Here is a 27,730-nt window from a genome sequence, read left to right on the forward strand (position 1 = left end):
TTTGGAATGCAACGGAAGTTGGGCTCATAGTGAAAGATTTGGTCAATTACAAACATACACTGAACATATGCTCTGTGTGTGAGTCTGTGTGTCTGTGTGAGAGAGAATGTATATATGAGTGTGAAGGAAAGAGAGAGTTTTGTGTGTGTGTGTGCGCGTGGGCTTTTGTCGTGCGCTTTTAGATATACGCTTTACTCTTTACAAGCTAACCATCAGGAACTTTATATATATATCAGCATTATTTTAAGAAAGTATAAAATGTAACTTTGCTGTGTAACGGTCCCTTACAGCAAATCAGATCAAAAATTTTTGAATGACCAAAATAAATATACTATCAGCAATAGCCAGGAGGACCCAACATGGTTCATCAACGTATACTTAACTTGTGCTTACCACTCTTCTCGAGCTACTCCGGGGCCAACAAGCGAGCCTAACCACGCTAGTGTATTCCTGATTCCTACACAGTGTATTTCAAAGCTTCTGTACCGATGCTCCGGGGTTGACACTTTATTTTCTGTGTACTCCTCTTCCAAAGCTCAGGCCACGTTACATCAAAGTTCTTACTTCAAAGAATAGCTTAGTTTCTTTTGCTAGTTACTAGCTGGTGAAGAGTTTTCACTTCAGATGTTACATGCTTCTGGCTCTCTTTGTAGACGACGACATACGATGTTTTAACGAGGTCACTTGGTGGGGGATGATTATTATTTTTTTTTTTTGAAATGCTTCCACCTTCAGTGATTTCTTAATAGGAGAGGAGTAGAGGGGGCTAATCTCACGACCAGGCCTGCGAGCAGGTGTCACATTCAAAGAAGTACGTGCCTGTAATGAGATCTGAACCAGGGATGTACGACCTTTCCTGCCATGATGATCAGCCAGCACTTCACCACCACGCGAGGGCGGTCCCCTACAAAGGTCATTGGAGAGGTCGAGAGGTCGGGCCGGAGGCTCGTCCCGTAACAATCATTATTTTATTTCCTGTATTTTTTTTCCTTTATCTTAAATATGGAAGTACAGAAGGAAAAACATGGCGTCAGCATCCGGCACCGAAATTTGCCCAGCGTAATCGTAAGCATAGACTTTTCTGTGCGTCCATAGCTCATGGCAGCAAGGAAAGGGTAAGGGGCGATAAGGCACACGATTTAGGAGAGTTATCTCCCTTGTGCAGGCAAAAGGACACGTCGGTGCCAGGAGCTTGCCTGCGTGTGAACCGCACGCGTCAGCAATCTTGTCAGTCGAGTTTCGCCGATTTAATTGTTCCAGGTAGCCGGCGGGAAGAGCGCGCCATGATGCTCCCCACAATGGCGTCCAGAGCTCTTCCGGCTTGTAGACGCACCACCTCCTGCAGACGTTCAGTGTTTCTTGAGTGTATATTCTAGCAGACGCCGGGTCTTTCTCTCTCTCTTGCAAGCTGTTGTTTCATTTTGTTTTCAGACTGAATATCGGTGTCTGTGTGTGAGAGAGAGAGAGTTCTGATTTTTTGTGTTTGTGTGTATATGTGTGTAGGTTTATTGTGTACACGACATGCCTGTCCTCATGTAGTCTTGACTTTTTACACCTGTGTTGAACATTGATAATCAGGGAAAAAAAGGTGGAGAAGCAAACAAGATATATATATTGAAAACACTCCCCAAACTAAAAAAAAACAGAACAACAAAATCATCAATATTGTCTTGCAATGTATCTGTGAATTATGGAACAACTTTTATGACCGCTGAAAGACAGGTAGGTATATAATCAGTAAGAAAAATAAAGGACTGTGGTATAAAGGTCTTTGAAGCATCATGTGTCCGTCCACTTCCCTCCCTAGGGACCATGGTGTTGCTGATGTCTAACCTTGCTCCCAAGTCGAATGAACTTGTATAGCACAGCTAGCACACGTTAGAGATACCTGTCTGTCTCGTCTGTCTGTCCTCGAGTCTGTCTGCATCAGTCAGCCTGCTCCTCCCCTTCTCTCTCTCTCCTTCGTTCGCCAGTGGCTGTTGGCTCCTTTTCTGCATCCTCTCCCCCTGCAGGGCCCCGGCTGCTGAAGCAGGCGGCAGGCAGGCAGCGCCGCTCTCCATATTACACGGCGGGACGGTCGGGGAACGACAGCGGTTGAGAGTCGGTGGTGTGGTGTGGAACGGCGTGGGACACAGGGGAGGTTGTCGTCGACATCGTTGTCATCCGTGGGGAACAGCACGGACCGGACTCCCACCCAAAAAGGCGTGCCTTGCTTTTGCTGACCACGGCGGGAGGCAGACTTCGAACCAGTGGTCGTTTCGCTCTGCTTGTTCCAGCACTGGCTTGCAGGATCTGGCAGAACCTGGAAGATCCGCTTCCTACAACTCGACCCTCTATGTACACATCGACCAACGCACAGGCGAGCGCTCTTTGCTGAGAGAGCGACTCACAGGGGGAGTAACAGCATCAGCAGCCAAGAAGAAGGTAAGGGAGAGCAAAAAAAAAAAAAAAAGAAAGAAAAAAAAGAAAAAAATGTTGATAACACAATCAGCAGAACCACATGTTCTTGCGCGTGCAAGTACGAAGTTTGAGACGACGGTAGTGTGCTTGAGCGTGCAGATTTTGTAGCAGACTAATGACAATTTTGGGGAGCTGTCTGGTTGTGATTATACCTGATTGTTATTGATGTTGTTTACTTTCTGCAGTGACGCTTGAAGGAGAGATTATAGTGGATCTGATAAACTTTAGGAGCAGTTTATCCCTTGCATAGAAATGAAAACAGAACTCGATATATTCAGTTTGGTGTTTGAAGCCAGGCTTGACGCTTGAGTTAAAATTTAATCAGATATTTTCTTAATATGTCGTGAATATTAAGGACTAAGAGGTAGAAAAATCTATTGATGGACCTAAGGGATGCAAACGAGCCAGGGTAGGAGGGGTAGGATTGCTTCGTTGTTTATAACTGATCACTAATCACTGTGAAATTTTCCTGCAAGGGATCCCATCACTTGACACTGGGATGCTGAGGTCAGATTTCACTTTCGTGGTTCGCTTCCCTGTAGTCATTTATGTAGACAGAAAATTAAGATTTGAAGCAAAAATTCGACACTACATTCATATACAACAATATATGATGTAGACGTTGACATCGGGTTATAGAAACCACTTCTTGGTTTAATTAACCAAGAGATGCCTAATTCCTCTGTTAAACATTATAATAATAATACACATTAATGTTCTTGTAGCAGCACAGAAATTATGTTTTTAATCAGAAGGAGGCTGTCTGGAGGTGGCATTACACTGGTATTTAGGGCTGACTCTCAATCCTCTGATACTCAGCATCACATCTGTTTTTATTTAGGGTTAGATACTGTTCTCTCAGAGCAGTCTGCTTTATTTAATGGTAGACACCTGTACTTTCTTACAGCAGTATACATGTTTTTGTTTACTTCTAGCTTTCTTACAGCTAAACAGCATTTTTTCCTGTTAAGTGGCGGAAACAGTGCTGTCGTATCACAGTATACCATCTGAGTTTGTATCTAGTGGTAGAAACATCACCTTAGCAACATGAATATTGTGTACATCTTCGTGCTGCAGACGCGAGGACCTGCTGCAGCTGCACACCCATTCGTTTTTGTTTTGTTTTGTTTACTTCTTCAGACAACAGAAGCAAAGTGTTATTGCTTCCACAAACTCTTCTGCTTTTATTTCATTTTCTCGTCTTTTTTTTCTGTTCCTGCTTCTACAGACGCCTGATTCAAACATCTTGAGCAGCCTGTAGAGATTGTGATTCAAACTGCTCGACATTTTATTTCTTTTACTCGTACGCACGTGCCACTGCGGAGGGCTGCTATAAATAGGTCTTGCGAATAACAGACGGACTCCTCCCCGACCCATTAAGTTTACGATAACAGGCACCACCGCATGATTTTGAACACGATTCCTGGCAACAACAAAAATGTAAATATCCGGAGGCCCTTTCTGCGCAGATGCGAGATTTGACACAAAAGTAAAAAAAAAAAAACATAAAAAACAAAAAGCTAGCTCTAAATTAAGGCTCAAATCGGAGCCATTACTCAAAATTACTGAGTAATTTTTTTTGTTCCTAGACTACTGAGGTGAAGGATTACCATCCTTAATGTCTAACCCAGGGTTGTGTTAAAAAAATCCAAGTATTTTTTTCCCCTGGGGTACAATATTTCCACGGTTTGCATTGAAGGTTGGCAGCTCTAGAATCCGGTTTCTGTCGGTGGTCTCCGTGTTTCCCTCTTTTAGCTTTCTTTATTTCCGACTCCCTAACATTTTCAGCTTGTTCACCTCTAGTCTTTTTCTCTTTCGATTTCTCTTCCTTTGATACAGGACTCTCAGTCATTTAATACTGAGTTGCCGGCCTGAGAGCCACACACGTGCATGCAAAGTGACCCAGCCTGAGCTTACTTATTCGTTAGGGGGGAAAAAACAAGCCATGGTGAGCTGAGTTCACCCTCCTAGGTTTGCAGGATACTTGCCGCAGGGATCCAGTGTTCTAGATGTCCATGTCCGGTACCATGAGTGTTCCGGGTGTTGAATTTTGTTTTTCAGTCATAGTGAAAATGGCAACTTACTAATAACACTAAATATCTTGTAGTACAAACTGTCATTAAATACAAAGGTAAAGGTTTTCTAGACCTTTTCAGGTCGTTAGGGAATCTGGTGTTAGAGACCTAGCTTTTCTCAGGGCCAGCTTTTATGTGAGGGTGTTGCCCATCTCTTCTCCCTCGCTGCCTTACCCTCCTCAATCCTCTTTGGAGTCAGGTACCCGTACCGCCAGCTGGGTCGACAGGGAAAAGTGAGCCTCTCTACACGGGCATCGAACGGCACGCCTCTCAGTTCGGACTAACTAGGCTATCACGTCATTCAATGGGTAGTTTAACACCCTTGTTGCTGAGAACATTATAGTGTGGTGATTGCACCCAGGCCTGAGGGCCCGCGGCTGTAACTGGGTTCGGCCTCTGACTGTGCGATTTTTTGCCAAATTTATATTTTTGTTCTGCTTTTATTTAGGAATGTTTGAGAAAAACATGAAAGCACTACACTTGGCTATGTCGAGTATCATGACAGCAGAGTGTTTTTTCCCAGGCTCGGAGGAAAGGTTAAGAAATGAGTAAAATGTTCTCGTTTCGCTGGACACACTTGATGTAGGACTGTCGCAGGACACCGGTATCATTGCTGGCACACTTGACGGCCTGGTATCTTTGGCCTGCACACTAGAAGTGGAGTGAAGGAAAGACAGGGGAGGAAAATGTGGGACCGATGAATGGGTGAACGGCGCAGGGATGGTTCGCACCTAGCGCTACAGGGGAAGTGAATGGTAAAAAAAAGTTTTTTTCATTATAGACGATTCTTATATTGCTGAACAGTCGAGGCCTGGTCATGGTTGCAGTTTGGCACGTTTGTGTGTTGTGACCCGCCACCAAGAAATGAGTCCCAACTCACACACAGCAGTTTGTAGCAGAGGCCCGGACCGGTGATTAGGATCAAGTTTGAGTAGTCACTTTTTTTGTGAAAATGAATTCCTTAGTAATTAAACTAGCAAGGAAACACACTGCTTTGTTAAAACAGAAGTGAAAATGGTCTAGACATACATTTTAATCAGAGTAACCCATTGCAGTCAGTTCGATTTTCTCAGGAAAATTCAAACTGTTTTCGTACCGTATCCCTGTCAGAGCCCCAGCATATTATAACTTACCACAGAGCCCGGAGTCTGTATTTTCAGTGTCTGTAATTACTAATTTGACATTAATTAATCATAAAATCAGTCTGAAACGTGTCTGAAACGTTTATGAGTAATTTGGCTGTTGATCGCAACGTTATCCAATGGGATAATCACATGCTGACATCTCCATGGTAACGAGAAGAAAGGCGCCGAGCGATTGGCTGACGGGGAGGCAACTCATTGCTTCCGCGAGTCTTCACACTTTCAAAGTGCGGATTAAGGAGAGAATATTGAAAAATCATCTTACTAAAGAATAATTATTAGTGTTACTTAATTCCGATCAATCTTTGATTTTTTTAACATTCAGCACAATCAAAACTCTGAAAATAAATTACAAAATATTTCGAAGATTTTTTGTGAATTTGAAATGATGTAGCTTGATGTATTTTATAATTGTGCAAAATGTCGTACATTTTTAACTGATAGAAGTACGTTGCTAAGTAACAACCTTGTGGGATTGCCGCAAAACTTTGAACCTGCTTTTCTCAAAATGGCCGATGTCGCACGTGCATACTATAAATCTGTATAACTCACTATATTTTGGGACTAGAATGACAATATTACCACCAAAAGAAAGTCAGAACCTGTAGATTTTAATGATGTAATTTTTAAACATCTAATTTTTTTATTTAAGACTCATTTTGTGGTTATGGGTCACAATTGATTAAGAAGAATAATTAAGGATTTTAATGTATTAGCAACCGACTTGTTTCTTGAGTTATTATGGGTGGTTTTGGTAGATTTAAGTCTTAGTGTAATAATTCTAGTTTTTATCGGGTGACTAATACAATCAAAATGCACTTTATGCACTTAAAAAACTTACTTCATTTTTGGTATGTTATTTTTCTCCCTCCGCCATCCCCTCCACTCGTTTTGGCCGAGTGAAGAATATCTCTATATCGAGTGGTGTTGAGTCTATGCTGTCTTTTATTTATCCTCTTCTTCAGCTCATTTTTATATTGAATTATTAAATTTAGATAACGGTAATCAACTTGTGCGCATACAACTATTTGTCAAAAGCTTATTAGCGATCACAATTTAATGTAAGGTCGTCTAGCTCGTCTGCTCCGGTTTCTGTTTGGGCTTGTGTCCGCAGTTGTTTGATAGGAACTGCTTTGTAAAAAGTCTCTTTTAGTCTCCCCCTTTTCTTCGCACGAACAATTCTCATGTTTTGCGAAAAAAATCAAGGTGCCTACTGTCTGTGCATGGCTCGTCTTTTGGTCGTTGATATTACAGACCCTGCGCCGACTCCTGTCGATAGACAGAACAGGTCATCGACTATATAATACTATTGTCATATTACAATATTATTGTTCTGAAAGACCACAGAGCGATGATTCTAAAAGTGGAGAGGTGAAGCAGGACTTGATCAAAGGATGTGCAATGTAGTTTTAAGCGAATTGTGGACTGTAAATGTAGTTAGATGTGGTTCCTAAATGTTCGCACTTACACATAAGAAACACATCGGATTGATGGAGACTGGTGCTCGGATTGTTGCGCAATACAACACGCAAAAGGCAAAAAGACCTTGGAAAAACTGAGAGTTAGTTCGGTGCTTAGTGTGTCTGACTTCAAATCATGTTTCCGGCCAAGACTGTGACTGAAAAACATCTCCTGCCTGCCCTGTACATGGGTATGTGATTTAACACTGATGGTAGAAATCGTCGGAACAAGAGGTTGGGTTCTGACCTTGACCTAACTACACACATCTGCCAACTCATCCTTTATCTCTGAGCATGAAGATGGAGAGATAAAACCGTTTAAAGCCTACATGCAGGTGATGATCTAGTCCTTGAAGCATCTGTACCTCTGTCCACATGCAGCCTTCAGCAACCGTTCGCAGCCAACACAACGCAGGGCAAGGCGGCTGACGAGGCAGATAACTAGACGAGCGGGATGCAAGGAGATGCGATAACGCCATTATTATTGTTACATCGCTGCAGCCCGGCGCAGCTGCCACGAGGACGATGAAAGGGGCAGGGCGCCGCCCACGCACGCGCATCGGCACGCGCAATGCAGGAGCAGCGGATGTTGCGGATGTTGCGGCATTGCGATATAGGCATTACCTGTGGCGATATCCCCCGCTCTAAAAATATAGGAAGGTCACTGCGAACACGAGCAAGCAAGCAGACAAGCAATGTTTTTCCTGTTCGTCCTCTTCCTTTTCTTCTCTTCAGCGTCGTCGTCGTCATCATCGTCGTCGTCGTCCTCGTCATCCTTATCCTCATTCTCCTCCTCCTACGTTCTAGGAGAACTTATAGATTAGTGCAACGGCATCCGTATCCAGAGGTTCGATACCCGTGTAGCGCAGCATACAGCTGTGGAGAGGACACCTGTTTCCCTAGAGGTTTGGGTAAAGGTGAGGTGCTATGGAAAGGTCATGGGCCGCGCCTTCATAAATTCTGGGCGCAAGATGAGTGAGCATCTCATTTCCATACAACCAAAAGCTCAAGGGACTACCGTTACCTTGCCTTACCTTTAACTTTTTTCACCTATTTTTCCTCCCCTTTAAACCATTTGGACCATGCGACGCTTCAATCCTGATCAATTTTTAAAAAAATGTCATGGACTAGACCCCTCCTTTCCAGTTTCTTAATAAAATTTAATCTTGTTAAAACAATAAAAAAAAATAGAACGTCCATTACGTCCATGAAGAGTCAAAGAATAATTTACAAGTGATTTTCATCCAGAACTTTCGGAAATGGAAGCTGAAAAAATATATATATATTTCAAAGAAGGACCTTGAATATTATTATTATTACAAAAATAACAGAACAGCTGTGTGTGTGCGAACGTGTGTGTGTGAGAGAGGAATGGGAAGAATTTCAGCAGTAGAGGAATAACGATAATAATAATTTTTTAAAGTAGCTTAATGTGGATCATATCCTAGCCCTATAGGTAAGTGAGGTCAAGGAATTATCACAGGTGGGAGTAAAGAGACTTCGTATCAGCAGTCAGCTGATGTGTTCATGCTACTGCGAAATGAGAATGACCTCATGATAAGTGATTTCTTGTTGGCCTCCACATCACCTCCAGACACCATTGTGGAGGTAGCATTGCATGGCGGCGATGGAAAGCAAGATAACGGTGCCAGCAACATTGTGTCTGCTCGCAGTCTCCTCAGGACCACAGAAAGTACAGTGGATACCCGGGTACCGGGTGGTGTCGGCAAAAACTAATGTAACTAGGGTCCTCTTGGCAACAACCTTTCTCCCTCCTTTTATCTCCATTTTTAAAATTTTGTGATCCAAACTCGCATTGACTGTGTGTGTGCACGTATGTGTGGTTTAATTACTTATTCTATTAACCACCCAATGATAAGCATATCCATCCTCGCTATCCACTTCAACAGACAAGTGATGGTTGTGATTGTAACAGCCAAAATTTTTTTTAAAGGTGTCACTGTTGATGCTTTTGCATACAACTATTATTTTTATTTATTATTTTATTTTTATTAACATCATGGTTATGACCACAGAGTATGCACGGTTATTTGTGTAACTACAAACAAACAAGTGAAGAGAATTTTTTTTGTTCATTGGCGACAAATTCGTCATCTGCAGCAACAGCAGCAATAACAAAACTAAAGACAAGTATTACTATCAGCAGCAATAAGGATGCAGCACAACCAGCATCAGCAGCATCAGCAGAATACAACAGGGAGCAGCTCATGGGAGTGGTGCAAAGTGGTTGTTCTCAGAGTAACAAGGGCAGAATTTTAATCTGGGCTGTGTGCCTAAAATTACTTTTCCTTCTGAAACAATAAACCTTTTCTCTTTCTCTCTCTCCTACTACCCACCTCCACTTCTTACTGCTTCATCACAACATTTTTTGCCAGTGATAGTGCTTTCCCAAAGCAACACGACGAGAAACCTGTCTTTTGTCTGAAATCTTAAATTTCCTATTTATTTTGGCCTTTGTCTAACGCCATCTATTTCTTGTTTTTGTTCCATGCTTATAAGTTTGCATCCATGATAGGATCTTCATCCTTCTTCTTTCTTCTTGTTCTGTCTGTTTCTCCGTCGGGATCGGCCTTCTTGCTAATGTCTGTCTGATTCTCTCTCCTCTTTCGTCCCGAAATCCGTGTTGGCACTCGCCTGGCTGTGTACACCTTTCTGCGCTAACCTTATTTTTCAAACACCCCATTACATCATCCAGGTTCACAAATATACACACAGTTAAAGTTGTGACTCATCCTTTCTCTTCAATTGCCACCATCTGCATCGAAATTATCTCGCGCCTTTTTTAAAAAAAAAAGAAAGGTTGGGGAGACTGGAAAATTGCTTTTTGTGCGTCTAGCGGTTAAAATTACATACTATATATAGACATACATATATATGTGTGTAAAATTCGGAATAAATAGAAGATGTTTTGAATCCGATTTACTTAATTTTTGACCGACTTTCCTTCAAAGACGAATTGGAAATAGGTAGTGGTGTATGGTGTGGGTGGCGGGTGGATTTACTGAGACAAAAACTATTCAGATAAATATAGAAAACGAAATGAAAGTGGGTTGAGAGCGAAGGAAACTTAAACTTCCTATCAAATCGAGGCTGGAGAAGATGTAGAGGGCTAAAACTATCCGTTGGCTATATTCTCTCTGTAGCTTTTCGTCAGTTCTCGCTCTCTGGATGCTGGCGGGCCAAGTGTCTGGCCGACAACTTCAGTTCAACGACCCCTTGTGTGGCTAAATAAGCGTCTGCTTGTTTGTTGTTTCCCTGTTCTTGTGTACTGTATGTTGAGTGTTGCCATTTTTATCCCCGTGTCTTCTTCTTTAGCAGTAGTTGAATGTATTTACATTAGACTGTGTCATCGATGTACTAATCGTCTTTCAGAGAGAGGTGACCTCTGGGTCAAAGAACGTTGTCGTTATTAACGGGACAGATTGTCAAAGCGTCAGTCCCTCAAACTATTCCAAAGTTGTGTTTACTGGAATTTCTAGCTTGTGTGATGCAACAAGCTACCTTTCCTGACTATAAGCACTGGAAGACATCACTCATCCGCTACTTTCTGCCAAACTGACAAACTCGTGCAGTGAGCGAAATGTCATCTTAGTCCCGTCTGTTGACAGTTTAATTCTTTGCAATTGTCAAAAAGTCTTAGAACCTTGTGTGCCCTTCTCCACTTGTCCGAAAGTCTATAGACTGCGTGAAATTCCCTCTTCCCGCCTTCCATCTTTCATGCCCGTTCAAGTCCTTTACGGTGTTTTGTAATCGGCATCCCACCCAGGAATCCCACAGAGTGCTTATTGCACGCAATGTAAAGTTCCGCTGCCTATAAAATAGTCCAGTTTATTGCAGTTTGCATAAATGTTGCCCTGTGCCCTTTCACACGAAGTCCCCACGTTTGTCAGGCAGAGAAACGCTGCCCTGTGCCCTTCTGGATAAAGTTCCACGTGTTGCAGTCTGAGAAACATCCTCCACAACATGAAATGTCATGCCCTCCCGTTACAGTGTTGCAGTCTGGGAAAGCTCCGCTAGTTCTCTGCCATACTTGCATGCAGCGCCAGGTGAAGACAACAGTCACGTGACCTTGCTGCCTGGGTCTGTGGTCTTGGACTTGTCCCTGACACTCTTTCAAAACCATGAAACTTTTTCTCACACTTTTCGTATGATGTAGAATATCGGTATTGGAATAATCTGACATAGCATTTACACTCTACCTTTAAATATCCATTTATTACAATAATAATAATCATAATAATAATAATTTAATATAATAATAATAATACAGCAGTATTGGAAGAAAGTAATGATAGTGAGAGAATATGAGGGAACAAAGAAAAATTTAAGATGGAGGGGAAATCTAAAGAGACCCTTTTTCAGTCCACATGTACAAACTCACCAAACGCAAAATTACTCTTAATTTTAATTTTTTACAAACCACGTGAATAAGAGAATACTCCCGTTAATTACTTGAGCATATATTACAGAGATCATTGACCAGCCGGTTACCTCCAAAGTAGGTGTGGATGGAAAGTGAAGTCGCACAGCTCAGTCGACATCACAAAGGTTTCCTCTCTTGTGTCCGGTCCAACATTCAGGACCAAGACATCGCCCTGGTGCCGTTAAATAATATGTCAGATGAAACTAAGCTTCGTGGGACATAACTTCGGACTTCTAACCCTAACCAAGACTCTTGCGTGAAAGGTATTTTCGGGTGGATTCTCGACATGGGGTAGTTTCCAGACGACAAAACCGTTGTAGTTTCTGTGGGTTGTGCTTTATTGGCTTTATTGCAAAACACTGGAAATATTCCATATCGCATATCTTCGAGTAAGCCCGTTTTACATACCAGTAACATGTTCACATGCTGTGAAACTACGTTGTAAATGACAGACAATAACACGATAAAAAGGATCAATGTCACATCCTGACGAACGGGTTCGTGTAATTACAAGTTATTTTAATTTTAAATTTAGTAACTGTATTTCACATTGAATTTGTCGATGGTTTATATTAAAATAATAAATATTTCCACATGCAATTTGTGTGTGTGTGTGTGTGTGTGAGAGAGAGACAAATAAGACACACAGACATGAACGAATTTATGTTTGCTGTATTCAGTTTACCTAGCAGACGATCTCTCAAGATAATCTACCCTTTCAATACCCTTACCAGGGTACAACATACCTCATATTTTATTAAATACTTTGTGTGCTGTTCCAATTCACTGTGACTGGGATGCTATCACCGTTTTGAAAGTCTAAGCAAATAACAGCCTTCTTTTAGCAGATAATTAATCTGCACAGGAAAAAAAAACATTTACCTCGGGCTAAAAAATGGATTACTCAGTATGAGCATGTGATCTCAGTTCTGCTATTTACTGTTGTCATGGTGATGTAACATATCCATCCCAACCTGACGCTCTGAATGTGACCTCGGTGTACATTTTTACAAAGTCTCGTCCATCACGTGCACATGTTCCTTACTTTGTATGCTAGACAGTTTTATTTTGTTGTTATTATTGTTGTTGTTCAAATAGCTGAATAAAATAGAGAAATGCTTTTTATGTAATAAACAACTGGTTATTCAAAATACTCCACTATTTTGCTTTTCTCTTTTCATTGACCCAATCACATCAGCACAAAAATCTGTTTTCAAAACATCAATATTTCATCGTAAATATATAGATATACACAACAATATTTCGTCACAACATTACTATATATCTCTTTGAAAATACCACTATTTCGTCATAGTCTATTAAATATTCCTTACATTTCATGATTTTTTTTTTCATGTCCATCGCTCTTTCTTTTGTTCCAGACTTTTTTCCCGCAGACGAGCGTCAACATTTCTTCTCAAGAGCTTGGTTCTTAAAAGTAAAACTCAGTTGGCAAGGAAACCAGCCTGTCACCTCCCTGATTGTCCACAAAGAGTTCGGAACCTTATGGTTCAGGGCTGAGCGATCCCAGCAGACGACAGCTGTAGAGGACGAGGCATGGGTCAACGTCTGGCCAGACGAGAGCGCGAGAGAGGAGCGAGGCTGTACCACCAGCAGCGGGCGGAGGAGGCTGTGGAGAAGTGGAACCATTCCTTGACGAGGCTCCGCGACCCTCGCGACAAATTTACGGTAAGAAACCATACAGAAAACTCCCGAGTCTAAACTCATACATGTCTCAGTTCGCTGGCAAAGTTACCGGAGAAGTGGGATGCGAAATTTGTAATAATAAATAACGAGGATAGAGATGCTTAAGAGGCTTGTATCTTGCAAACATGAAGGATTCTGATTTTTTTAGAATTAGCATGTAATTATAATAATGAATCAAACCTATACAAATAATTTTTCACGCTACAAATCCATTAAATTAGAGATTTAAAATATAAAACAGCTTTATTTTAGCACTTTCCTAGAGTACAATAGTCATCTGTAACCTCCAAGTAAAAAAGTTTGATGATGATCTATGCTGTTATGTAAGGCAGTTTCAATATCAAACTATCGCTAACGGATCAATGATAGGACTTTTTCTAAGTGTATCCCTCGAAATTTCAGTTACATGTGAGGCGTTACAAAGCTACATAAATGTTTGATATTAATATAAAATTTGAGGTTTAATTTGAAGTATATAGATGAACCCCAGCACAATTATTATTTGGGGAGGAAGGGGGATTTATCTACAGTATGGGGTACCATCGTACGGATCCACTCAGTACAAGGCACAGGTGACACAAAATCCAATCAAATTACTGAAAAAAATAGAAAAGACAAAATATTACACAAAATCCCGAATATTACGGACAAAATTGCGGTTGTGTTTATTTATATACAAGCTGATGTTTACAAGTATATTCGCTGCATTATTTATTAATGTCCATTTTCATATAACAAATCACGTAGATGATTTTGACACTATATATATAAAAATAGCTCCGAGTGGGCAAAAATTGTGGTTAGACATGAGCTTCATTCTCGTCTTCAATTGGTTCCACAGACTACGCCCTATGGCTGTAACTTTGAGGGTATACCAAAAAAAAAAATTGTAATGTTTGGGGTATACAGGTAAACTTCCTTTTTCTGCAGGTAAATGGTGATCTTTGTCGAGCACTGTGTGAACTAGGCAAGTTTCGCGAAGCACTGGAGCACGCCGGCCAGCAGTGCGGACTGGCAGCCGACATCGAAGACCCGGCGATGACCGCCGAGGCCTACCTCAACATGGCGGTGTGCAACCTGCGGTCCTGCGAGTTCTCCAAGGCAGTGTCGTACTGCAGGTCTGCCATGCAGGCTCAGCCAGAAGGAAACCCACTTTTAGGGTCAGTGTTTGCACCCTGGATATGTCTCGAGATGTTGGTCCCTGACCCTACCCAATAATTTTTGGGCATTAAAGTGACAGACGATTTCATGCCTGACATATTGTGCAATGGCTGCAAGTTAACTCGTCCTATTCATCTTTCTGTCTCAGGTCCTTGCACCTGTGTCTTGGCGACGCTTTCTTGGGTCTCAGCGAGTTCCAGAAGGCGTGGAACAACTACTCGCGCGCGCAGGCCCTTGCGCAAAGCACGTCGGACCGGGTGCTAGCCATGCACGTCCAGGCCAGCATGTCGGCCGTGTACACCGCCCTCAACGACCACGACTCGGCCATCAGCTGCTGCACGACGGCCCAACAGCTCGCCGACGAGGTCAGCAGGGCGCGGCCATCACCGGAAGTCGCAGGGGCCGTGGCGCGCTTCCGCCGTCGCCTGGCAACGGTCATCGCGCATCCTTACCGCAAGATCGGCCGGTACAACGAGGCCATGGACTATTGCGAGGTGAGATGGAAAAATATTCTAAGCTGTATAACTGGTATGTGTATGTATGTGTGTATATATATATTTGAAAGTGTTTTCCTTTTCGACCCATTTATTTATTTCGAAAACACACACACGGGGCTAAAAGGAAAACAATTTGACTTTTTTTTTTCTTACCCAAGATTTACTCCTGCCGGTAGGAAGGCATTTGTTTAGACTCCATTACTTTTTTCTTTGGCATACCAGCTTCAGAAAACGGAAGAGCTGGTTTATAAAAATCAAGATTGCTGTGTGAGTAGTGGGCCTTTGCTTCTGTACTGTACGACCTGCCGACCGTTAACACCGTTGCGCACGTTTCTGGATGTTCTTGTGGTCAACGGCGTTGGTCGGGATTATCTGATAATCGACATAATTAATAATAAAATGTATTGATCTCAAATAATGATTGGTGCTGTTAAGAAATATATTTGATTTGAATCTTTTTTAATTAATTTTTAAATTTTCAAATGTATGAGAGATAAACTTATTGGGGCGTGAATTGTGGAGTGCACATCTCCGCTTTCACGGCCACTGACAGCAAAGGGGTTAAAAGCGCGATACTTTTGGCATGAGTCATTCCCGTCACCCTGCGCGATGACTTTCAGATGTCGGAATTTCGCCACGGTTATCCCTTCCTCCCTTCTTTCCATGCATATCTTGCAAAGTGAGGAACGCAGCACACTGAACGAGACTATTTAAGTCTTTGAGACTTATTACTTACAAGTTAATTTTCCTTTTGATAATTGCCCGAAGAGAAATATTTTCAAGAAATCGGTTAACTGAATGACCTATTTGATCTTCGCGCCCTTTGATCGCTGAATTATTGGCTAAGAGGGAAAAAGCCATTAAGAGACCGTGCTTAGAGGAAAGCACTTACTGGAACTCATAAAAAAACGACAGGCCACCCGAGGATCGTAAATCCTTTTGCTGATGCAAGCTGAGGTGTTGCTTGAAGACTGCGACCAACGGCCTCGTCGACTTCATTGCGCATGTCGCCATTGAAATTGCGGTGGCTTCCTTGGCAACATCTTTGCCGGAGGAAAGGGTCCAACTGGAACTGTTTTTCAATGGAAAACTATACATAAACTTCTATAAGTTACATTAGTCTGCAACAAACACTTGGGTCCAAACGACATAAAATTTTTGGTGAAACAATTCTTTGCGACAGTGATGTACAGGGGAAACCTTTCAACCGAAATAAAAAGAGGCTTTAGTTACAAAGTCTCCACCGACTATTCTACTCGGCTTTCTTGGAAGGTGTGAGACAGGCTTAAAGGCAAACAATCCTCATGAGATCGACACTATAGTTCTGTTTAAAGACAAACCAGACCTTTACCACCTGTTCTACTCGACTTTCTCGGACCGTGTGAGACGTGCTTAAAGACAGACGGCGTCCATGAACAGGACCCTGGAGATGCTAAGGTCAGCGATATGGAGAGAGATTTTCTGGAAACTACTGTCATCCACTCCAGACTTACAATTCTTTCAGAAGAGACAAACACTCCTATTCCCGTTAGGACATATTGTAGTCGTCCATTCTCTCCATCCTCTGTAACTACTGGCTGTTGCCAAGCCCAGTTAATCTGTAGCCAGCAACCTGCTGTAACACAATGCCTCTGCTCCACCCGTCTGGAATTCTGTCTAAACACATGCATGCAGTGTTTGCGGCTTTCTATTGCAAACCCCTTGCAGGGCGTGTATCCTGCTCAAACCTCTACCTCCACTATGTAGTATGTACATATACAGAATGTCTCATCTTTAGCGGGACTTTGCGTAGTTGTTATATGTAGGAATACATATGTGAGTCTTGTTCAAGTCTCCTACAGTCCTTTGTTGATCCCAATGTTCTTGCATTTCATCATTTACCCATTGTAATGTCCCATGTTTACTCCTTTCTGATTCAAGTCATGTTTTCAGTACATGTTTGACTATATGTTCCTCTTTTACTATTTTCCTATAACCCTTTCGTACCCATCCACACTATTTTCTGTATCCTTGTTTATCTGGATGCTAACCCTTTCATTTCTTTGTACTTAAAGTTTTAATCCTTTATATTTTATAGCCTTTCGTTATTTGTGCTTTTAAATATTCTTCATTCCCCCTTTCTTCATTGAATACATTTTCATTCTGTTTCCATTTTTACTGTGTCGGTATTTTCAGACATCCTCTCTCTCTGCATAAGATACATGTGCATATCCCTCGCTGCCTTCATTTTAACTCTCATCTTTTTATGTTCTACATGCTTTCTTTTCTGTTGATTTTTTTTTTTTTTTGCAAGTCCCTTGTTTCAAATGTCCATTTTTTTCACATGTATTTTTCGTCAAAACATTCTTATTTCTTCGTTTTTACATTCAGCTTTTGGCAGGTTTCTTTTTATTTCTTTAGATTATATTTTTCAGTTGCGGTTAATTGAGTTGTCCCTCAAATCCTTATCACACTCTACTTCTTCTTCTCATATTATAATTCATATTTCCCATTATATCTCTCCTCGCCTTCCTCTCCTCCCTTCAATTTCTGCGTGTGTGTGGTTTTTTTGGTTTTCACATTTTGTGCCACTTCATCATGTCTTTATTACCTGGATTTCTCTCTTCACCCAGTCTACCCAACCTTCGTTGTCGTAGTCAGAAATGTCATCGTCTCAACAACTGAAAAATGTTCTCGGATTGCTTCGGCGACTTGCGACAGTCTGCGTGTATGACTGGCTTATATAATTTAACTTTTTCATAAAAGAAATTTTAGTTTTCACAGAACCTTTATCTACTGAAAGCTTTAAATTGTCCTGTGTAAGTACTCCCTGACTTATGTCTCCATGGAAGGATTGACCTCCGATACGCGTGCATGCTCAAACCTACCACGCACGCACAAACATCTCTCTCTCTCTTTCTATTATATATATACACACATACACGTAAACACAATCTCTCTCTCACACACACACACTAACACACACATTTTCACGGGTGTAAAATCACACTTACATGACTACAATCACACCCAACACACACACACACATACACACGTAAAACACAATCACTCATGCACACACACACACATATTTATGCATACACAAGCGGGTGCACACATCCTCCCATCCCTACCCCGCCAGGCACGGCTCCGCCAGACCGTTTCCTCTCTGCACCCTCGAGCCTCGCATGACGTTGCTTCGTCGATCAAACGTATTGCACGTGCGTCGGGCGTGCTATTTATAGCGCACGGCAGCAGCACGCGCGTCCAGAGTGAGGCCCCCTTGTTGCAATTAAGCGCAAAGCCGGCGCACAGGTGGGGGACAAGACTCGCAGAGTAATTCTGGAACTGTACCAAACCTTCGCGGGCCCGGGACTCGAAGACAGAAAGCAGAAGATGTGTTGAACTTATTGCTTATTGCTTTCATCTTCCCCCAGCACGCGCTGTCGCTCCCAGTTTTAATCAGCGCGCGAGCTCGGTCCTAATGAACCGTGCAGATTTCTCTCCCTCCCCCCCTGTGCAAAAACTGGAGGCCTGTCCTTACCTGGATGATTATTCCACTCGCATGTGGTCGCACACATGATAGTTTGTCACACAGAGTTCTTATTTGGCCACACACGGTTGGTATGTGGTCACGTGACGCATGTCCCGTTAGGTCATAGGTAGGTCTCAAAAGGTCACTTGCAGTTTGGTGGTTGATGCAGAAATGCAGAATTCTATCTAGATGGCTTTTGTATAACTGTGTATGAGCTCTTGCACACTCACATGAACACACATACAAACACACACACGCACCCACATCAACATTCCACTTTGGTGGTTAGCCTTTCCGCTGAATACTCCAGCATTGCATGTTTCTTATTGTTCAACCTTCAGCACTGAGATCTGAGTTAGCCTATTTATCACACCCGTAAAGCAAAACAAAAACAAAAAAAAAAAACCAAAAAAACAAAAGGCCAGTAAGACCTACTTGACTGGGGCCCAACTGTTGTGATTGAACGACAGCCAAGATCCTTTCCTGCGCGAAACTACTACTTTGCTTTTGCCCATCTGCAATTCTTTTGAATCACTTCTGCCTTAGCGAAGACATTCTGATTGCTAAGAAAGCGAAAGAAACAAAGAAAGCACACAAATCATGCGCGGACTATATTTTACTGCGCTCTTCTGTGCGAAGGCGGCGTTGAGTTCTCGCGGAGGTTCCCACACCCGGAGTTGCGGAGCCGAATTTAGCAGCCATAACCTCCCCTTTTAGTTCACTCTTCTGTCTGCTGATTGTTTAGTATTGGAGGCGAAGGGGGGACGAAATGTTACTTCGCTGCAGCAAACCGCTTTTCAAATCGGAATTGCGCCCAGTAAGCATTTCTGGAAACTTCAGAAAGTTTCCTAACCTACAGTGACTACTTGACTATGTCGGGGCTGGCACCCGATGGACAGAAGAAGAAGATGTCGCATTCATTGAAATGAGGGATGGAAACTACTAAAGACAAGATGTTTGTCGCCCATATGGCTTCCAGGTCTGAATACAATGATGAATTAGGGTTTGGATGACATGAGAATCTTTCAAAAATAAGCAAGACTTTCATCTTTCATTTTTTGCCTACAATAAGCAAGACTGGAATCTGTCGTCTATAACCTAAAATAAGTGATGTTAGGCTCTTTCTCATATTGCCTAAAATAAGCAAGGCTGCAACTTTTTTTAATGTTCCTTAAAATAAACAAACGTGCGATCTCCAGAAATTGCCTAAAATAAGCACGATACGAATCGTTTTTATATTGCCAAAAACAAGCAAGATTAAAGTTTTTCGTTTATTGCCTTAAACATGTAAGATTGGAATCTTCGTATCGTTCCTAAAATACGCAAGCCTGCAATCTTTCTTCTATCGCCAAAGAAAGTACCCCTACACCCCCACCCGGAGATGAGACTGTTTCTTATATTGCCAAAAACAGAAGTAAGATTTGAAGCAATCACACGTTAGTTATCGCGAGTGAGCGAAAGAAAAAGTAAGAGAGGGTGTAATGGAAGGAGAGAAGGAGGGGTGAATAGAAGGAGGTCGGAGGATTTGGGTGGGCTAGGGTGGGAGGAGAGGGGTGTGGATCATGAGCCAGCAGGACAAGCTGCGTGGGAAATTTAATACGTTACGCGAGCAACACCGGTCTCTCATACCACGTGATGCTGCTATAAAGCGGGTAGACTAGCCTTACAGCTATAAGCGGGTAGATTAGCATTACAGCTATAAGCGGGTAGACTAACATTACACTATTTTCCCCATGAAATAGAAAGTATCAAATCGGTGTCTTTTAAGCGTATCACGTGATACAGTTCCCTGCTCGTAAAAGAAACGTTTGGCGATGACAAAAAACAATGGCGATGACAAAAAAGACGCAAAAGAAACAATAGGCCCTAAAATGACTTTTTGTTGATTGAGTGATTGAGTGATTGATTGATAACTCCGAAATGCTTATTTTTTTATCAATATAAGGTTCTTTTTTTAAAACAAAAGCCAATAGTAGTGCCATTCGACTAAAGATGATATTATTATTATTGGGAGGACGTTTGCGTCAGTACCCAGCTGAAAGTTGTACAGGTTGCTTCAATATTTATTTCATTGGAGAAGCAGAGCACTGCATAACAATGGTTGCTATAGCAAACTGTTAGAATGGACATGCAGAGATGTAATATTCCTTGTCCAGAGATGACACGTGGACATTTTCGTGAAGCGATATTTTGAGCTGAATCAAGCAAACCGAGATTCCGCATGTTGTACGGGTAGTCTGCTCAAAGCTTAGAGACGAGACGGGAAACATGCTCGAGTGCGTACGTGCGTGCGTGCGTGCGTGCGTGCGTGCGTGCGTGCGTGAGAAACAGAGAGAAAAAAGAAAGAGAAACTTGATATTTTCAAGTCTTCTTTGAAAAAAAAACTATAAAAAAATGCCAACTCAGGCAAACACATATTTACTTTCGTTTGGAGACAAAACTATGTACATCTTTCAAACCCTGCAACGAATGTGAACAAGTTTATAGGGTCCTTCCATCCCCATTTAAAAAATATTATTCAGCAAGAAAAGGGAGGTAAATCTCCATGTTTCCTTAGATGGATCTCCTCTCTGTAGGTTGCGCTTTGGTCCTTTAACTTCTCCCGCACAGGGATTTGAAATGACCTGACAGAGCCTGTATTTTTAATGCCGCAACCGCATTCTCGACATGCTTACGCAGCTAAAATTAGTCCATGCTTCATATGTGTATGGTAAACTTGTTATGCGCGCATGCATGCACGCTGGTGCTTGCACGTGAGAAATGTTCAAAGGAAGCTCGTGCAAGAAGTGAAGGTCACACTCTTTCCGGATCTCGACGTGTTGAGGCCGGGATTCCTACAGAGGCCTCCTCCTCCTCCTCCTCCTCCTCCTCTCACTTTTTCTCCTCCACCCTCCAGGGTTCGGGTAGGGGGAGAGGTAAAGAGGAGAGCATGCACAGTGTGGAGAATTTTAAAAGATCCCATTGCGTGATGGCTTTTCAAAAATGCGCATCACATAAGAATCACGGTAACGAACGCACGGTCTATTTTTGGCAAGACGTGGGAAAAGCGATTGTTGCCATTTTTATGGTTGTCTACTGCACGATCTTCTCTCTCTCTCTCTCCATCCTCCCCTTCCCCTCCTCCCACAACACACCCGTCCATCCCCGTCCCCACCCCTCCACCACCAATGCCTCTGTCTCGCGCACGAGGTCTAGGATGCACGTGTGCATGCAGTGCAGGCTGCTGGTGCTGCTGGTGTGTGGGTGTTCAGCAGGATTCACACCAACACACCGATTGCCTACCATGCATTCTGGACGTTTCCTCTTCCTGGTGACGCAACCCTTCCGCTGCACGTGTGAATGTCTCTCCGTGGGCGTGTGGGCCGCCGTGGCCTCCTTCGTCCTACTCTACCTTTTAATGCTGTTTAAAAATTAAAATGTAAATATCATTCCTGCAGAAATGATCATCGAGGATGCGATCTGTGAACTGGCTTCCGGCCTCTGTGCCATCTGGGGATTGGGTTTTATCTTTATCCAATATGCGGGGAATGAAAAGTCAGCCATTAACATTTCAACACCGAAAGGAATAGAGTTCAATTCCAGGGTCTTAGACTGACTTTTTCAAAAATTAATAAAGCAAGGCAGCATGCAAAGCTTTCTTTATAGAGATTTCTCTGTTGGTGAAGAAATGCTGATGGTAACAAGGATGAGGAGGAGAAGTAATTTAAACGTGGATGAATCGATGGCTGGATGCATGGACTTTGTTCTTGCAAATCTTCTAAGCAAGCAAAACAAAAAATTATTCGCTGGTCAATGGATGTATGTGTGGTGGACTGCACATTTATATACAGTCATGTAGTTATGGGAACCGAAGGAACTGGTGGAACTATGCAACGTATAAACAGTCCTAATAGTATGATAATAATGAAGCTCCAGAACCCTTTCAAACTAAGGTGGCATGAACTCAGTCGTATGTATTACAGGCTTGGTGCTGTAAGATTATAGAATGCTTCCTGAGTTACAGATTGAACAAACAGAATAAAACACGATTTTTTCAATATGGTTGGTGTAAAGCGATGGACAATTTCTCTTCATATCGAAGCTTCGTCCATCCACAGTATTAGAAAATAAAAGCGCAACATTACAATTGCTGTATATTACATTTGTATATATTTTATGCCTTCTTGCTGTTATTAGTTTTGCATGAGCTAACGAATAAATAAATAAATTCTGCGCTGGTGAGAATGATTATCAGGTGTGTTCAGAGTATATATATAGAATGCTGTCCCTGTTATCAAAAAAAGTAGTGTTCTCAGTTAAACACGTGAATGTCCTTAGGTATGCTCAGGACAAGAGAACACGTGCAGTGTTCTTCTCTGTGTTTGGAAAACATGTAAAGTGTTCTTTTAATCCAATCCTCGCTCTTTGATACAGGACGCCATGAAGGTGGCGCTGCTCCGGGGGGACCGCCCGGTACAAGCCGAGTGCCTTTTCATCTTCGCCGACATCCACAGAAAGCGATGTGATTTCGAGGTGAATCTCTCTCTCTCTCTCTTTCCTTTTCTCCAGTCGTCCAGGCGTGGAATGTTCGTGTTTTGAGAAGCCTGTGTTAAATCTCAGTATCTTATGAAAGCAAGCAGCGTCGAAACGTCTTCCCCTCCCCAAAATAAATAAATTAATCCTCCTTTTGTTGAGGGTCTACATCACTGCCAAATATAAAGGAAGAAATAATTATGGACCATAGTGTGAGGCTTTCTTTGAGGGTTGGAGAGATAGAAGCGACTTATAAAATGTGTCCTTTGTTTGTAAATACATTGCATATGTAGAAATGAATAAATAGATATTAAAATGGGATGTTGGTATGTGTGATTTTTGTGTTCGCAGCGCGCGAGGCCTCGCTATGAATCTGCACACAGCATCATGACGGAAACGGGTGAGAGGCTTGGACAAGCACGTGTACTAGGAGGTCTCGCCAAAGTTGCCTCGTCACTTGGTCAACCAGACAAGGTAGGTAACTCTCACACAGCTCAAAGGTGTACTAGGGTGCTCGTTCCTTGTCACGTGACTGGGCTGAGCTAATAGAATCCTCCTCCTCATCATCATCCTCCTCATCCTCATCATCATCTGAGCGAACAACAAAGTGTAAGAAATAGCCCACAGATAAACCAGCGAAGACAATGGAGGTGAGAATCTCAGCTTCAAGGCAACAGCCAATGAGGAAGCTGTTTACATGTCCCGTGAACATCACTGATGTCATGGTCTTTAACTTCTGTTCACGGGGATGTTTGCAGGCTGGTGTCGCAGCCTCATCACCTGTAGTTGGGGTAAGGTGGAGAGGGAAGTCGGGTGAAGTATTGCATTTTAGTAGATCTCAACGTTTTCACAGCCTTCAAAATCCGTGAACAATATTAGCCAATCAGAAGACAGTTTCTGTAGTTGGGAGTGAGGGAAAGGAGCTACAATGCAAGAAGAAACTCAGATGCTCTGTATTTCAGCATTTTTAATAATAACAAGCTCCTCCATGCAGACAATCAGCTATTTACAGCATTCTTCCACCACCACCCCTGCTGTTGTCGCTGTCCTTGTTGTTGAAATCTTCTACTCAGCAGGTTTATTATAAAATAAAAGTACATTTTTAAAAGAAAACAGTCATCAATAAATGACTAGTAAATAAACTGTGAAAGTTTTGTTTTAGAAGGGTTTTAATTTTTTTTTTATTTTGCACAGCCAGTGCATTTTTACAATGACGCATGTGAAATAATATCACCTCTGCTCCTCACATTCTTCTTTTTTTTTCTTTTCCTTTTCATCTTGTGCGCATGAGTTGAAGGGGTCCTGTTAGCAAGGGTTTAAAGTTCTTCAAAGATTTTCTTCTTCCTTGATTATCCCAGCGATTATCACTCATACCGCCATTTCTTCGTCCCCTTTTCCTACTTCTGCTTAGCCTCTTCGTCTTCTCTTCCGGCCACATTTTCGGTCACGTGACTTGGAGGAGAAAGTTTACCGTAGCCTTATAGTCTTTCATGCTTTCCCCCTCTGTTCTTTTGTGTTGTGTTCTTCTTATTATTATTCATTTTTTTTCGTTCTTATCTCTTTCCTGCACACGAGACGTGAACAATTATATCAAACGAGGTTTCTAGCTGTTCTTCACAAACCTTTCCTTTTACATGAAGGCTTTAATTATGTTTAATCAGCGAACAGAGCTTTTTTTTCCTTTCTTCCATTTTCCGTTTTGTCCGATCACTTCATGCTGTCCCAACTGTTTATCTTGCAAAAGCAAATGGTGAACGTGAGACGAGGGTAGCGACATAAATGGAGTATATGATCTATAATTAGGAAAGGTAGCTTTAGAGTTAGGAGGAAAAAAATGGTGAGATAACGAGTTGAGAATGTACGAGTTGAGAATGTACTCAAAACATACTGACCCTTCTGGACCCTCGAGCGACCGTCACATGCAAGAAACATACAATACACATACTATACAACGCCAGAAGAAAATAGGTATTGCTTGTATTCATCTGGGTGGGTGAGTGTGGGGTGTGAGAATGGTATTGGTGTTCTACGCCCAACCAGTAAATCAAAGCAACCAGCTCTGTGTGTGTGTGTGGGCATGTAGATATATTATAGCTTTATATCTATATATATATAATTTGTGCGTATATGTGTGTACGTTTACGCACGGGTGTCTACGTATTCACATCCATGTGCGTGTGTGTGTGTCCATGCCCAAAGAAGCCATGTGCTTCGTACATCTGAAGTACCTGCTCCCGGGTAGCCTCGGCGTTGAGCGCGGGGCGAGCCGGCTAAGAAGCCTTTGTGTTGAAGAGGTTAGGTTGGAGAGATGAGAAAAGCGGCCAGGTAGGAGGGCAGATAATCAAAAGAATGTGGAAAAGGTTCACCTCTGCAGAGCCTCTGCGAGTGCCGTGTAAGAGGAACCCGTGGGAAAGCGATGGGAAACGCGCCAGACACGCGCGCTATTCCGCGTGCAGGCGCGTGCATTCTATTTATAGACGACCTTTCCTGCATTTATGCCTCCGCTTGTTCGTCGTCAGTCCTTGCAGGCAAAACGAGGATAACACTGATGACTAGAGGGCGCTGCAGTGGGAGGTCGGCGTGCAGAGAAGGGAGGGGAGGGGATTGGGAATGGGGTGGGTCGAGTTGGGCGGTAGGGGTCAAAGGTTGGGGACACTTATCTTACATGACTACCATTATGTATAACCCGTTTATTTGCTGTGGTGTGTAAAGTAAAATCTGATTTTAGAACATAAACTCTGTGTCAAAACTTGTCATGGGATGATATCAGCAGCTAAATGCAGACATAAAGGTACAGACCTTGTAGGAGGGAGTGAACATTTCACACGAAGACTTTTTTCCTGCGACAAACGCTTTAGTACAGAAAGGTTTATAAACAGCACTCAATCACTTGTAATAACAATGTAATTTGCTTCGAGATGTGTCAAAAAATAAAAAAAGTATATGTTGCTATTTGTAGTCGACCACGTAAGATTTTTGTTTTGTTTTTTGTTTGTTTTGTTTTGATTTGTTTGTTTGTTTGGGGGTTTTTTTTCTCTTTTTTTTTTTTTTTTTTGGTGCAGTTAGTTTTTTGCATCGAATCTAGTGAGCTTCTTTCCTTTTATATATACTGCAAAGTTCGTTTGTCATATCCTTGCTTGTTAGAAGCGATGTATGTTCAGAATGTAACCTCTCTCTGTGTATGTTGTTTATAGGCGTGTCACGAAAATCAAAGAGGGTTAGTCATCCAGATTTGTGGAAATAGTAGCTCGTACTGAGGTATCCTTAGAAAAAAATATCCCCCAGCTAGATATTTCAAGGTTCAAATCGTGTCTGTTTCCCTCAATAGCTGTTCGATCTTTAAACTTGAAAGGATATCAAGAACCAAATTTTGATACAGTCCGACACTTTCTAATTGTACTTTTTTTCAGGCAATCGAGCTCAACGAAAAGGCCCTGGCGATAGCACAGAAGATAGGAAACAAGGTATGGAGAACAGATAACTTCGGGAAATTATCAATTAAAAATAATTTTTAAACTGCATGAAGTGAACTTTGACCCTATCCACGTCTATGCTCTACATCCTGCGTGCGCGAGAGCGTGCATGCATATTGTATAGATTCACCACTTTTTAGTGAAATAAAATAAAAATATCTTGAGTCTTCAACAAATAAACAAACTGTTGCACCTGTTGTAGCTCGAAATGTTGCGCTGCCACGCGCGGCTACAAGTGTTGTATGACGTCACTGGCGACGCGTCGCTGTCCCACCGTCACGGCAGCGTGGTGCGGCAGCTGTGCGACGAGATGGACCTGTTCTGCGGGGTCTGCGACGACATTCTGGGCACCACGCCGGAGAACGTGGAGCCGCTCACGTGCGGACATTTCATCCATGCAAGGTACTCGAACATGACGATGACAACGATGACAGGATCCTTCTATGATACATGTTTGTCTGAAATATTTCATTTCGAGATACGACAAAAGTTGAAATAAATGAGATGTACAATTATACTATAGATAATAATTATAATAAATAATTCAATTTGACTCTCTGCAGGTGTGTCATGCACCTGGCGCGCTCCACTCTGGGGCGATCCGGCCGGCCCAGGCCCTGCCCTGCATGTCGTCGACGCGCCTCGGCCAATCCGCTGCTTCCCTCTGACGTCATGGCGCTGACGTAGCAGCGCGCCCTTGGCACGCCACCCAGCGGCGACGTCCAACAACCTGTGTAGTGTCCCCGACCGACCGCTGATTTTTCGACACGACCCGCATCTCCCTGTAAATGTTGATCATCCTTAACTTTCGCAGTGTGAATAAACGACTCATCGTCATAGCTTATCACACGCTCATCGTAGGAAGCATCACGTCTGGCCTCATCGACTCCTTTGTACTTCTAACCTTTCTTGACTCACCCCGTCTCATTCTCCTACCCAGCACCCGTCCCCGAGAGCTTGAGAGGTTTTTTTTTTTGTTTTTTGTTTTTTTTTTTTTTTTTTGTTTTTTGTTTGTTTTTGTTTGTTTGTTTGTTTGTTTTTGTTTTTTGTTTTTTTGTTTTTTTGTTTTTTTGTTTTTTGTTTTTTTGTTTGTTTTTTTTTTTTTTTTTTGTTTTTTTTTTTTTTTTTTTTTTTTTTTTTTTTGGCAGAGGGTAAGGATCAGAATAAGTTTCATCAGAAGTTGAAGTTGGTAGTGTAGGAGAATGTACTGTCATCGACTTCTAATGCTGTTGCTCTTCGAAGAAATCCTTGACTACCCCAATGTGACCTCGCCACCCTTTTTCCC

At 42.3% G+C, this 27,730-nt stretch overlaps 1 protein-coding gene across 1 annotated transcript; it reads left to right on the forward strand.

Annotated features, from left to right (window-relative positions):
* The first annotated feature begins 1,790 nt into the window (after positions 1 to 1,790).
* On the forward strand, positions 1,791 to 27,427 carry LOC112567172 (43 kDa receptor-associated protein of the synapse-like). The gene is made up of 9 exons (XM_025243750.1): positions 1,791 to 2,424; positions 12,964 to 13,270; positions 14,219 to 14,448; positions 14,598 to 14,943; positions 22,874 to 22,972; positions 23,324 to 23,446; positions 26,383 to 26,436; positions 26,648 to 26,847; positions 27,009 to 27,427. Exons 2-9 carry the CDS (start codon positions 13,139 to 13,141, stop codon positions 27,130 to 27,132), a joined length of 1,308 nt encoding a protein of 435 aa, XP_025099535.1. The 5' UTR covers positions 1,791 to 2,424; positions 12,964 to 13,138; the 3' UTR covers positions 27,133 to 27,427.
* The last annotated feature ends 303 nt before the right edge of the window (positions 27,428 to 27,730 follow it).

This window comes from Pomacea canaliculata, linkage group LG6 (assembly GCF_003073045.1).
Source record: "Pomacea canaliculata isolate SZHN2017 linkage group LG6, ASM307304v1, whole genome shotgun sequence".
NCBI lineage: Eukaryota > Metazoa > Mollusca > Gastropoda > Architaenioglossa > Ampullariidae > Pomacea > Pomacea canaliculata.

Excerpts from the sequence above, each read along its gene's own strand:
- LOC112567172 (XM_025243750.1), top strand. The coding sequence starts at position 13,139 with ATGGGTCAACGTCTGGCCAGACGAGAGCGCGAGAGAGGAGCGAGGCTG. Across the intron at positions 13,271-14,218 it reads ACCCTCGCGACAAATTTACG|GTAAATGGTGATCTTTGTCG; the intron begins GTAAGAAACCAT and ends CTTTTTCTGCAG. Across the intron at positions 14,944-22,873 it reads AGGCCATGGACTATTGCGAG|GACGCCATGAAGGTGGCGCT; the intron begins GTGAGATGGAAA and ends TCTTTGATACAG.